The sequence below is a fragment of the Bubalus bubalis genome, chromosome 23 (genome assembly GCF_019923935.1).
Source record: "Bubalus bubalis isolate 160015118507 breed Murrah chromosome 23, NDDB_SH_1, whole genome shotgun sequence".
In the NCBI taxonomy this organism is placed as follows: Eukaryota; Metazoa; Chordata; class Mammalia; order Artiodactyla; family Bovidae; genus Bubalus; species Bubalus bubalis.
Window position 1 is genome coordinate 44,293,207 of NC_059179.1, and position 13,760 is coordinate 44,306,966.

The 13,760-nt window shown below is 60.1% G+C and overlaps 1 protein-coding gene across 2 annotated transcripts in view; it reads right to left on the reverse strand.

Annotated features, from left to right (window-relative positions):
* The window catches only part of FAM53B (family with sequence similarity 53 member B), a 113,418-nt gene continuing 99,658 nt past the window's right edge, over positions 1-13,760 (reverse strand). The window contains exon 5 of one of the 2 annotated variants that reach the window (XM_025274434.3): positions 1-4,054. In XM_025274434.3, coding sequence (XP_025130219.3) covers positions 3,749-4,054 — 306 coding nt within the window. In that variant the 3' untranslated portion in view covers positions 1-3,748. The remainder of the gene's footprint in view (positions 4,055-13,760) is intronic. The other variant, XR_006547852.2, reaches the window with a different exon arrangement.

Consider the following 13,760-nt stretch of genomic DNA (forward strand, 5'->3'; position numbering starts at 1 on the left):
TGGGTACTGAACCAGGAAGCTTTATTTACACAGTAAAAGTAACAAGCAGATTCCTGAGAGACTAGAGCGGCCCTAGTGCAAGACAGTTGTGGCCTGCGCAGAGGGCAGGCTGCGGTGGGTGGCAGTGGGGGGCAGACCCAGCGCCATCCCTGCACAGCGCTTCACCCGGGCAGGGGCCGGGCCTGACGTGGCCCGTTTTCCGGCCACCACGCTTCCTGAAGCTCCAGGGCACCGATGGGAGCTGCTGGGAAAGCGCACGTGACCCCAGAGACGGCCAGCCCACGGGCACCCGCGCCCGGGACGTGGGCCCCCACACTGGGACACAGTTTCTTTGCCAAGGAGACTATGCTAGAAGATTGGACTATTCTAGCTAGGTATAAGATTTCTGCTGTGGTCTGGGATTTTTTTTTAGTTAAATCCTTTTCTCTTCTCTTTAAAGAGGCGCCAGTGGGAGGGGTCCGGCCACCTTGAGCCTGCAGCGAGCGGCGGCACCATCGCCTACATGGAGGCGCTGTCCTGGCTGGGTTGCTGCCCCCAGAGCCGGGGCGTGGGGACCGCTTGCACCCCAGGCTGTGGGATCTGACACAGTCATCGTGTGGATGACCTGCCTCCAGGCCAGGGTGCATGAAACTCGAGCCCGCGGTGGGGCGTCTGTCCAGGGCGTGGGCTGGAGGCTCGGGCAGCACCAGCCAGGGTGTGGAAACGCACAGGCTGCCCCTCCCCCACCTTGCTCTGGGGCCCCCTGTGGACAATGGGTTTTGTTTCCTTTCTAAGGTGGACTTTGCATTTTAAAATTTCTTTCAGCGTATACAAATTCACAAAAACTTTTCCTGCTACAAAAATTTTGTTGAAAAGTAAGGCTTTCTGAGAGTGAAAATCCTCACGAGCTCTCCAGGGGCCTGGGAGTCGTGTCTGCCCGCGGGTGCTGCACTGGCCGTGGCCTCCACCGCGAGTAAGGCAAGAGGGTATGCGGTAATGTAAACGCTGAGGCTGCCGCCCCGATGCCCAGCCCGGCCCCACGGGCAGCGGCCTCTGTTAGTCGGCGGCTTTAGTGGGGGTGCCCCAACAGGAAGCCCCCACACCCTTCAAATGCGCGACCCTGCTGTTGTCCTTCTGGGCCCCCGGGCAGGCAGACAGCCTGGCACAGCCCTCCCTCCTGGCTCTGAACTTCCCCCGTTCCCCCTTACAGGCAGGAGTTCATGGGCTGCACGAGGCAGAGTCCCGGCAGAAGTGAGGTTTGGGGCTGGGGAGGAGGCACCAGCTGGCCTGCTGCCCCCTAGGGACACCCCCCACCCCAGGGTGGTCAGAGAGAGTCTCCCTTCAAGACCAGGAGTCCTGGTGCCAGGGAAGCAGAGCCCAGAGACGGGCCTCAGGCAGCACCTTCTATAGACAGATGGGGACTGCTCTCTTTGATGGGAAGACGGACATGAAGCCACCCCACAGCTGCCTCTTTCTCTGAGGGGTCACTGGTCATCCTCTCCCCTCCTTGCTGCTGTCTTGGGCTTGGGTGGGGAGCTTCTGTGGGAGCACGAACAGCCAAGAGAGGCCTGAGGAGGCTGGGAAGGGCCAAACCCTGCCCTGGGCTGCAAGCCCTTCTGCCTCATGGGTCCCAGGAGCAGCCTGCAGGGAGATGGGGCGGGTGGGGCCACGGCTCGTCCTTCCCTGCCACCAGGCCTGAGAAGGGGTGGGGGGTGGCTGGCAGGGTCCGAGGGGGCCACGCGCACTACAGCCCTGTGACACCCACCACTGCATGCCTCCCTTCCCGGCCCGGAGGAAGGGCGTCCAGGGGAAGGGCTGCTGTCCAGGGCGCATGCCCGCTGTGGCCACTCGGTGTGGGTCAGGTATCATGCCTCCCACCCAGGCTCCCTGAGGCCAGGGGGCGCTGGCACGTACTCTCCTGTCCATGCACCTGCTGCTGGACGCCCCCGGGTCCCCTGGATGGGCTCAAAGACAACGAGCCGCCTGGTCTGGCTCCCCAGGGGAGCTGTGCCCTTTGGCGGGACCTGCCCAGTGCCCAAACGCCCACGATGCTCTATAACCTGCGGCTTCTGACACCATCTCAGGGGGGCAGGGTGGCGGGTCATGGAGTTGGGGTTTTCTGCAAGCATCTTAAACAGCTGATTTTTAAGAAGAGCCAACTCTAAATGAGAACTTGAGCCACCGCACTTCGGATGTCCAGAAGTAAAGGTTTAAGTCACGTTTCCCCAAACCTGGTCTCTCTTCAGAGGAAAGAGAAAGAACCATGTGCCCTCAGCCCTTGCAAGCACTGAGGGCTCTGCCGTCAGCAGAAGGTGAGTGGGACCAAAGGGATCCCCGGAGCGCCTCTGTCGCGTGGCAGCGGACTGCAGGGGACACGTGGATGGACTGAGCCTTGTGGGAAAAGGAGCCGCTTTGCTCATAAGCTGACCCCCACTGCTGTTGTCTGCAGAAGACGCCGAGCTGCTGACAGCTGGATTCCAGGGGAGCCAGAGCCCCATGGGGCATGTCTGCAAAGCGGGGCTGAGGAGGAGCGGTCTGGGAGAGAAGCCTCAAGGAGTTGGGGCTCCTCGTGGACCTGGGGCGGCTCTGCTGGGGCACCGGGAGCCAGGAAGGGCATGTGGGCACCCCATTCTGTGCTTGTGGTTGGGGCGGTAGCAGGGAGGTGGCACCCCCCCAAACCCCCCCAACCAACAAGGCTGTGCTTGGTAGATGTCCGGGCCCAGAATGGCCGACAGGCACCCCCTAGTCCTGGAACATGCCCAGGACCTGGGTCTGCGCACCTGCACAGGGCCCTTGTCCCTGAGGACGCTTTCAAAAGGCCGCCCTTCTCTGGGGACGTCTCTCCACTCACCCATGTCTACTGAGCTCACTGCTCAGTGGCAGGGCATCGTGGACAGCGGCTGCCAGCTGCTGACCCTGCCAACTTCAGCCCCCAGCCCCAGAGCAGCAAAGAGTCTGGAGCTGGGACCTCCACACCATGGGAGGGGCTCACGCCTCTGCCTTCTCAGCCAACGGAGCCACCAGATGTCTACCCAACTGGACGGGCCTCTAACAAGCAACCCCCAACACCCCGAGGTGTTCCCTGGACCCTGGGAGTCCACCCGGCACGCAGGGCCCCATCGCCCACACCTGGAATTAAGGCCGAACGGTTCTGGTGTTAACGACCGAGGAAGCCTCCCCCGCCTTCCCGAGCCTGAACGGGAGACCTGGGAGAGAAGGCACGGAATACACACTCGAGGGGAGGAGGGCACGGCAGGGCTGGCCCCCCGACCCAAACCTGAGAGTGGGAGGGCGGGTGGGCCCGTGATGCCAGCATGCAGACCTCAGGCGGAAACCCGGGCTGGGGGTGGAAACCCCAGCCCTGCACAGACGCCGAGAGACTGCCCAGTGGGCAAGGCTGGGGTGCCGTGCCCATCGATGTGCCACAAGTGAAAGGGGGGCAAGAGACCGAGACTGAGAAGCTTCCATCCCGGCCCCCGCGGTTCCGTGGACCGTGGCTGCCGTGCTGGTGAAAGGCTGAGATGCTGCACTGCGGGGCGGGGAGTGGGGGGCGGCCCGGACCCCCGCAGGCGGGACAGCATCTCCGGGAGGCGGTGGGCTCGCTCCTGGGCCCTGATGCCCGCCTCCCAGGAAGCTCGGATCAGGCCCAGCGGTGGGGCTCCCCGGAGGGCCCGCCACCGCACCTGGGGGGTGAGCTGGAGGAGGCCCCTCGATTCGAACGAGCCCTCCCACCCCCTGCCCCCCGCCCCCACCCAGGGCCTGCAGCCCCTCAGTTGTTCTCTATCTGCTCGATGTCCAGCTCGCCGTCCAGGGAGCAGGGGCTGCTGCGGGTCCTGCGGTCCCGCCAGGCTGTGCCCGGCTCCTCGCAGCATGGCTCCTCCCGGCAGGCCAGCGGGTCGTCCAGGGAGGAGGGCAGAGGCTCAGGGACCGGGGTCCCGGCGGGCGTCCTGCCCCCTGCGCTGGAGGCCGAGTGCAGGGCGGCCCAGGACCTGGTGTGCAGGGCGAAGGGGCTGTGGGCGCTCCGGTCCTCCGTCCCTGTGTTCAGGCAGCTGAGACTGCTGAAGGTCTGACAGTTCTGTGGGGAAGACAGACACAGGTCACAAGGGGTCGCAGTCCCGCAGAATCCAAGGACCGAACGCCCCACCCAGCCCGGCCAAGACCCCTGGGGGGCTACATGGTGGTGGGCCCACCAGGCGATGGAATGCCCTCCCCAACATCGGCAAGGACAGAGGGGCTGTTGGTTAACTCATGAAGAACCACCCCTGGCCGGTGAACACCATGTTAATCAAGAGACACAAATGTAGTTGAGTGAGTGACTGAAGTCACTCAGTCATGTCCAAGTCTTTGCAACCCCATGCACTGTAGCCCACCGGGCTCCTCCATCCATGGGATTCTCCAGGCAAGAGTACTGGAGTGGGTTGCCATTTCCTTCTTCAGGGGATCTCCCCGACCTAGGGATTGAACCCAGGTCTCCCGCATTGTAGGCAGACGCTTTACCGTCTGAACCACCAGGGAAGCCTCAAAATGCAGTTATTTGTCTACAAACTGGCAAAGAGCACAAACTTTCTAACATCCAGTTCTGGGGGGACTGGGGGTGGTGGTGGTGCAGTAGGGAGGGTGTTGGGGGCAGGCTCAGAGGCCTTCACGCACAACCTTCCTGCAAAACCGAAGTGGCAGGTTCACCTCTAGGATTTTTATCGCAAGAAAACAGTTCGGACGCAGCAACACAAATGTGCCTCATCACACTGTTACAGTGGAAAGAAGGGAGTGACCCAGCATCATTCCCCGTGATGCTGGTTCCGTAAAGCATGTCTTTTCAGGCCGAGGGAGGCTCTTGAGCCGTTGGAAGAACACAGCAGGAACGGGCCCACTGATGTAGAGGGAGAAGCCGCCAGGCCGCGCTGGCGCTCAGAGCGGACGCGGGGGCCCACGCCACCTTCTCACCGTGGTGGGGACGGGACATGGGCGGGGTGGGGGTGGGTGGGTGGGCTTGATGTTCTCGTGGTACACAGTTCCACACGGGGCCCTGGGCTCCCGGGCCCTCGGGTGGTGGGTGTCTCAGCCCCGCTGGGGGCGGGGCAGGGCTCACAGCTGGGGGCCATGGGCAGACCCCCCACCCCCAGCCACGCTTAGGCCTCAGCGGCCGCCTCAGGCCTAAGAAGATCCCTACCTGTCCCTCAGGGCCATCTGAGGCCCCAGCAAGAGCCAAGAGCTCTGCGCCCGCCAAGCCCTGCCTCTGTGAATGTGGCCGGCCTGAAGGAGGCAGCCTAGGGCCCGCCGGCGGCAGCCACAGCCTGGACGCGACCCCACGCACTCACAAGAGGGGGCAGCCGGCACTGTGCACAAGTGGGTCCAGCTACAGGCCTGCTTCCACGACTGAGCGCGAGGCCCGGGCAGGACAGAAGCAGCCCAGCCCCTTCCCAGGGACGAGACAGAAAGGGAGGAGCGTTGGAGGCAGCGGCTGGGGGGATCCGGGCTTTGGGAGGTGGGAACGCGGGCAGCACCGCCTGCCCACCGACGCCGAGGCCACAGGCCCGTCCCCGAGGGCCCTGGTCCGTTTGTGACGGCAGTGTTTATGTGTCGCTTTGAAATAAAGACGACCACTGGCTGTCACGGCGCACGAGCTGCTGAAGCAGTCTGGGCAAATGGAAAAGAAAAGGCGCTCTCTCTGGAGGGAGGTGGCGGGGCCCGCAGTGCGCACTTTCCTTGTTCCTGCCTGCACCGTGGAGGAACCCATTCTCATGGGTCTGCTTGTCCTGGAATCTTTTGATTAACTGAGGAAGGCAGGCTGGGGGTTGAGGGGGGTGCTGGGGGGATTGAGGAGAGAAGAGCCAGGCCACCCATTAGACCTGAGATGCTGGCCCTGACTGCAGCAGGAGCCAGCCTAGGGGCGCGGAGCCCCTGCTGGGCCACGTAGGGCTCAGAGGGCCCAAGTCCTCACTGGGCACGCTTGCTCTGCTGCTGGGAGACAGCTCCTCATGCAAAGTGGCCCCCGAGACCCTTCATGTCCCCAGGGTCAGAACGCAAACCTGGGTGGGGATAAGCCCCAGCTGGGAGGCCCCTGAGGCCTCTCCACCTCCCGGCCACCCTCTGGACAGGCCTAGACCTGAGCCGGGACAAGAGGAGAACTGGGTGGGGGGTAGAAGGGAGGAAAGATGGCCCAGCCCAGGCAGGGGCATCAAACCCCAGACTCAGCAGGGAGGCCTAGGAGGGAGGCCCCGGGAAGCCAGATCTAAACCCCTGCATGGCCAGATGGTCTCTCGCCCTGTAGACGTGGCGGAGTGGAAGGAGTGGCGGTGCATAGCCATGTGAGTCCAGTTACAGACAGTGGCGTCCAGTGTGAGCCCGGTGTGCTGCGAATGGGCCACAGGTGAGGCTGAGATCCTGGGGCTTGCAGCCCTGGGGGAACGGCCATAATGTTCCCCTCCATGTGCAGGACCTGAGCGGGCCTCCCTGCTTCCTGGGAGCTGTACCACGAGAACAGGGTCTTCCGGAACTCCTCCCGAGCATCCTGCCTGCCAAGCAGACTGACCCCAGGTGCTGACGAAGGTGTGTGTGTTGAGGGGGGTGCCTGCCTTCACGGCAGCCGTGACGGCATGTCTGGGCACAAATCGTGTTATGCAGCGGCCACGCCAGCAGCAGGGTGCTGCGGACCCCGGTTTGCTGGGGCCTTTCTGAGATGTGGCTTCTGCCTTGAGTGTGCCCGGGAGAGGACTGAGGTCAGAGAGGCTGCCGTTACAGTCCTAGGTTCTGCCACACACAGGCCTGACAACTTCAGACAAGACCCTCCCACCTCTGGGCCATGGCCCCCCCAACCAACGAGGGGTGGGCCAAGGGCACCAGCCCCGCCCCCGCCCCTGTTCTGGCTGTCTGGAATAACTGGGTCGTTTCTGCTCTGAGGCAGGACAAGGAGCTGCCAGGTTTGGTTGGTGACTGTTGTCAGAGCAAACCCCGGGACGCCCCTGGCCCCACCTTCTGCAAGTCCTCAAAGGCACCTCCTCCTTGGCCACAAGGCCAGTGTCACCTTGAAAACACTGTTGACTCAAAACTCAGCTGTTGCAGCCACGGTGAAAACCAAGACCCCTCTGCAGAGTGTCCCAGCGGTGGCACGGCCCACCTGCCGGGGAGGAATGTGGCCGTCACAATGGGGCAGCTGTGTGTCCCGCCCAGGTTCCAAGCCAGCAGAGCCCGTGCTATGCCAACATCCAGGGTGTGGCGCTGTGCCTGCCAGGCTCTGGGGGCCGGGTCCCACCCCGCCTCTCCTGGCAGCTCACACTCCCCGAGACCTCAGCACCCACGGGAGAATGCTACACGGGCTTGCCGGAGGCCTGGGCGCCCCTCTGGGGAAAGCGGCAAAGCTGAGGACAAGTTCAAAGCACCGTGTGAACACATCATTCCAGCGTGAAGTGGTTGCTCGGGGACAGACCCCCTACGCCAAACTCTGTTCTCTTGAAACCCAGCCCTAGCCCCAGGGCTGGGCCGCCTACTTGGGCACAGGCCTGCCCAGGTAACAGAACTCAGAGAGGACCATCCATGTGGCCTCAGGCTAGAGGCTGGAGATACTCGTCAGCACCCCAGCCCGAGAGTCTGGAGTGACTTTGGAGTAGGGCCCTGAAAGTCCAGCTGCTTCCATCAGACCTGCCATATCGCAGGGTCTATCCAGCCGCGTCGCAGCCCACACACCTATCCAATCTCCCCAAGGCTCTGCAGTCAGGAGCAAGGGCCCCCTTCTCCTGTGCGGATCTTTGCTGGTATCCCCCTGGGAACTCCAGGCAGCCCTCACTGCAGGCAGAGGCCCACCAGACCTGGGTGGGGGAGAGCACCCCCTGGCACTTGCAGCCACACCCAGCCCCAAGTGCCCACCCTGCCAAGGGGCGAAGAGCTCATAGCCCCTCACCAGCTCAGGGCAACTCTGCCTTGAGCTACCAGCTGAAAACCAAACCCCACCTTGGGAGACTCACCCGAACTCAACAGACTCAGCCCCATCTCCCTGTGCATGCCTCCCGCCCCCGACCCTGCCCAGCAGCAGGCTGTGAGCTCCATCCTGTCCCCAGGGGCCAGGGATCCCTGTGCCAGCCTGCGGCAGTGTGGGCCCAAGAGCAAGGTGGGCCAAGGGGGTGCCGTGGCCTGAAGCAGACAGTGCCCTGAGGAGAACCGACTGTTTTCCTCACTCCTGGTTTCTTAGGCCCCAACTTGCCCTTGAACCTCTGGAACCAGGAAGGCCTCAGGAGTACGGTACATGTGGCCCCAGGGAGGAGCAGCGGATGGGGTCAGAGAACCCGGACCTGAGTCTGGAGTTGCCTTGTTTGCTCCAGAAATGGAACAGTCCTTGCCGGCCTGACTGCTGGGCCTTCACAAGGGTCCTACCAGAAAAGGGATGAGAAGGGGGGGCTCCTGGCATCCCCCTCGACTATGGAAGCCCGCTCCCTAGTGCCAACGTGCTGGCTGGCACAGCCCCAGCCCCCCTGGGCCATCCTCCTGAGGCAGACCCCCGGCCAATGACGGGCTGACGTGGGTCCCGGAGCAGCCCCGGACCGGGGTTGGGGGTGGGGGGTCCAACCCCAGGTGCTCTTCACACGACGGTGCTCCCCGGAGTTGGGCTGCGGCCGGCCTGGCTGCTTCCTGCACTTCCTACAGGTTCCTCCCAGGAGCCGCAGGGTCTCCGGGACCAGATTCTGCACTCCAGCCCCGCTTCCATGGAACTGACCTCAGACGGGAGGTCAAAGCGCTCTGCTCTCCACGGCTCACCCACAGTGCTGTTCCTTCCAAACAGGAATGCGCGAAGGCAGCCCGTGAGGTCCACGGGTCGGGACTGCCGGGGAGGAGCGGCCGCGGGGAGGGGCCCTGTCTTCGGGGCAGCCCGCGTCCTCACCCCGGGCCCCGGGTGAAACGTCCTCTCTGCGCCGTGCTGGGATGGGACCCGGGTCCCCCAAGGCACACGGCACTTCCCCCTGCTCAGACAGCAGGGTGACAGCGCCCAACTCCCCTCTCCCGCACCGGCCTTCCAGCCTGGCACGTTTGCTTTTTCCTGATGCCAGCTTCTGGTCATCTAACTTCCTAGATCGCTTTGTGTGACTGATCTTGAGGGAACCGCCTCAAAAACAGGGGCATCCCAACAAGCCCGACCAGCCAGTCAGTTTGGCCAGACCAGGTCCCCGCCTGGCCGGGGCTCCTGGAGCTTCGGGGGCCCCTCTGCTGGAGCTGCTGGGCTCGGGTGCTGGCAGAGTCCGGGCATTTCCTCCCCAAACAGACGCCTTCTCCAGAGCAGAATCTCCAAGTGTCGGGAAAACACCAGGCCGTGAGGATGGCTAGCGGCCTGGAAATTTTCTAAGTCTCGTTTATGCTGGAGGCTGGCATAGTGACAACCAAGGCGGTGGTGAGGCGTGTGGTTTCCTGGGGTGGTGCTGTGTTTTTGTTTTTAATTATCTCAGATAAGAGAAAAAAAAAAGACACTGGCTTACTTGGGGCCTATCATTAATCCATCTTTAGTAAATCTGAATTTTGCATGAAGGCTGGACTGTCACTTACAGGAAGCCTGGGAGCCCAACGACGGGTCAGGTGGTGGGGCTGCCCCAGGTCAGAGCTGTAGGTCTGGCTGGAGGTGGCCTGGGGCAGTGGGCACGGCCGGCCCCTCACTCCCGGCTTCTCATCTCCGGGCTCAGGACGCAGAGCCCAGCACCACTTCCTGCTCATTGGGCCTAGTCTGTCCCTGTCACACTCACCTACGGGACCCCCGTGAGAGGCAGCCCCCTCGAGCCCGGACTGCTCCCTTGCCCTCGGGAGTATGGGAAACGCCGGCCATGCAGCCCAGATAGGGAGGCCCCGGGGAGCACCTGGACACTCAAAAGTTCTTCCCAGACCACGGGCTCTAGAATCAGGCAGCTGGGGCTGGGCAGGGACTATCTGTGAGGGTGCACGGATGGCCCTGGCAGTTACTGGGAAGCCCGGACTTCCTGGGTCATTTCCCGGGTTTCCCTCTGCAGAGGTCAAGAAACGTCTCCTGAGCACCCAAGCCCTGCAGGCTCTTCTTCGTCCACTAGAGCCCAGTCTGCATCGTCCCTCCAGGAGCCAGGCTGAGCCCAGTGGACCCTGCTGGGCCCCCATGGCCCTGACCCGCGCTCCACCGCCTGGCTTGGGGGCTAGGTCATGGAAGGTGTGAGAGCAGCCTGGTAGGATAGGAAGGAAGGACCCGCGGGGTTGGCCCCCGGGGGCTCAGCTTGTGCGTCCGCGCAAACTGGAGGTCGTGTCCTCCGAGCGGTAGCCGGCCCTATAGGGTCTGGAGCCCACACAGGAGCACCCCATACCCAGGCCACACTGTGGTGAAGGCCGTTTCTACACCAGCTCCCTGGGGCGGGGGGGCAGATGGCCTGCCTGCACAGAGGTGCAGATGCTGACGCCAAGCAGCTCACAACTGGGAAATGAAGCATTCTGCGGTGTGTGTTCCAGCCAGCACACACTCAGGACAGGACTTGTGAAACCACCTCGCTCTCAGCTTGGTGTGGAGAGGATTCTTCGCCTGACTAAAGTCAAGAGATCTTTCCAAAGCACACAGGACACTGGCGGGGGGAGCTGAGGCCAATGTGCGGCGGGGACGCTCGGGGACTCCAGGGGCGGCCTCTGCCCGGGATGCAGGGGCACTGAAGGTGGGGCCAAAGTCCAGAGCAGATGGTGGGCCTCCAGGCCCCCGCGGCCACACCAACGCACAGGGTGACCTGAGTGCAGAGCGCCGGGGCCGGCTCAGCCCTGCTCCAGGAGCTCCATGTCTGCCCCCTCCCATCTCAAGAGAGGCTGGTTCTCAAGTTTTTAAACTGAAAATTAAAACAGGTGAGAATAATCAGGAAGCCTCGGTGAACAACAATTAGGCGAGACCAGTCCCACCAGTTCCGATATTGGCTTCCAGAGAAAGGCGAGGCTTTCTGGGAAAATGAACAGATTACCAATCAGCCTAGCAGCCTCACCTGCAGATTAGGTGAACTGAGGCTGGGAGAAGCGAAGAGACCCCAGGTGGCACAGCACACAACAGTCACAGAATTGTCTGGAGGGTTCATTACATTGAGACCACGTAGGAAGCCAAGGTGGCGCTTGGCAAACCTTGATCTCCCCCGTCCCTCCTCTGCCCACTGCGCTGTGTTCAGGCTGAGGGAGGGGGCATGGCTCTCTGTGGACAGTACTGTATGACCAAGGCATCAGGGGTCAGCACTGTATGGCCAAGGGGTCAGGGGGCTCGGCTTTGGGAACAGAATCTATAATACAGATGGTCAAACCCACTGCCCTTTTTAACCAAAACTTGCTTTCAGAATTCCGCAAGAAGACCTGCCAGTTACACAAAAGGTGAAAATCCCTAGGAATAAAAATGCAAGAATTGGCGAGAGAAATAGGAAGAAAACTTCATAGAATGTAACAGTGGACTTGAACAAATAGTCATCCTGTCTTGTGGACAGAAGACTCGACCTCAAAAAGGTGTGAATTCTCCCCAAGTTATTTCATAAATCTAACACAATCTCAACCTGCAATGTCAACAGCAGTCCTCGACCCCCGCCTCCAATCTCAGAGTAAGCAGATTCTCGAGTTTTTAACTGAAAAATAAACAGGTGAGAATGATCAGGAAGCTTCTGTGAAGAACAATTAGGACAGCCTAGTCCTGTGCTGTGCTTAATTACTCAGTGGTGTCCCCACTCTTTGCAACCCCATGGACTATAGCCCACCAGGCTTCTCTGTCCATGGGATTCTCCAGGCCAGAATACTGGAGTGGGTAGCCTTTCCCTTCTCTGGGGGATCTTCCTGACCCAGGGATTCAACTGAGGTCTCTCCTGCATTGCAGGTGGATTCTTTACCAGCTGAGCTACCAGGGAAACCCTGAGACTAGTCCTACCAGATGCTAAAACTTGCTGCAGAGCCTCAATAATTAGGAGTATATTACTGCGTGAAGACAGAGAGACTAATGCAATAGAGAATGTTCTGAAATAGCCCCAGGTTCAGTTCAGTTCAGTCGCTCAGTCGTGTCCGACTCCCTACGACCCCATGAATCACAGCATGCCAGGCCTCCCTGCTGCTGCTAAGTCACTTCAGTCGTGTCCGACTCTGTGCGACCCCATAAACGGCAGCCCACCAGGCTCCCCCGTCCCTGGGATTCTCCAGGCAAGAATACTGGAGTGGGTTGCCATTTCCTTCTCCAATGCATGAAAGTGAAAAGTTAAGTCGCTCAGTCGCGTCCGAGTCTTAGCGACCCCATGGACTGCAGCCTACCAGCCTCCTCTGTCCATGGGATTTTCCAGGCAAGAGTACTGGAGTGGGGTGCCATTGCCTTCTCCACCAGGCCTCCCTGTCCATCACCAACTCCCGGAGTTCACTCAGACTCACGTCCATCGAGTTGGCGATGCCATCCAGCCATCTCATCCTCTGTCGTCCCCTTCTCCTCCTGCCCCCAATCCCTCCCAGCACCAGGGTCTTTTCCAATGAGTCAACTCTTCGCATGAGGTGGCCAAAGTACTGGAGTTTCAGCTTTAGCATCAGTCCTTCCTTTAGAATGGACTGGTTAGCATGTCATAAAGATGGAATCTCAAAGCAGACAGGAAAAGATGGAATTTTCAATAGCGGGTATTGAGACCAATGAGTAGACATATTAAAAAAGAGAAAAAAAGGCTGGCTCCATATTCAGACTATATACAGGATGAACTCCACATAGACCAAATATTGCAACATAAAACCATAAAAACACTAAAAGGAAATACAGGAGAATTCTTTTATAGTCTTGGGATAGAAAGGCCTTTCTAAAACCCAAAATTCAGATCCATAAAAGAAATAATAAATTTGATAAAAATGTATACATGTCAAAAAACACCAAAGGCGCTGGTGGGAATGTAAGATGGTGTACGCGCTTTGGAACAGAGACTGACAGCTTCTGAAAATGTTAAAGCACAGAGTTACAGGACACAGCAGTTGCACCCCAGGTATATAGCCAAGAAAAATGAAGACACATGCCCGTACAAAAACGCGCCCATCAGTGTTCACAGCGGTGTTACTCATAACATCCAAAAAGAGGAAACCGCCCCAATGTCCCGTCAACTAGCAGCTGGATAAATAAAATGTGGTGGGAGTATTTTTCAGTCATAAAAAGGAATGAAGCACTGACACACGCTCCAGCAGGAATGAACTTTGAAGTCACCACGTTGCTTGGGGAAAGAAGCCGGTCAACGAGAGATGGCGTTTCTGTATGATCCCATTTATATGAAAGACCCACAACAGGCAGATCCAGGAAGAGCAGAAAGCAGATTAGTGGGGGGCTGAGCGTGAACAGCGACTGGCAGTGGGGGTGAGGCTGCTCTGGGGGGTGAGGAAGCTGTCCTAACACCGACTGTGCCGAGGGCTGCACAAAAACCGCTAAGGTCGTTGGCTACGAATGGGCGAACGGTATAATGTGAATTATACCCCAATAAAGCTGCTCAAGAATGTCAAAAGACAAAGAACAAATCAGAAACAAACATTTGCAGTTCACAGCACATGCAAACAGAGAAGGCAATGGCACTCCACTCCAGTACTCTCGCCTGGAAAATCCCACGGGCGGAGGAGCCTGGTGGGCTGCAGTCCATGGGGTCGCTACGAGTGGGACATGACTGAACGACTTCACTTTCACGTTTCATTTTCATGCACTGGAGAAGGAAATGGCAACCCACTCCAGTGTTCTTGCCTTGAGAATCCCAGGGATGGGGGAGCCTGGTGGGCTGTCGTCTATGGGGTCACACAGAGTTGGACACAACTGAAGTGACTTGCTTAGCAGCAGC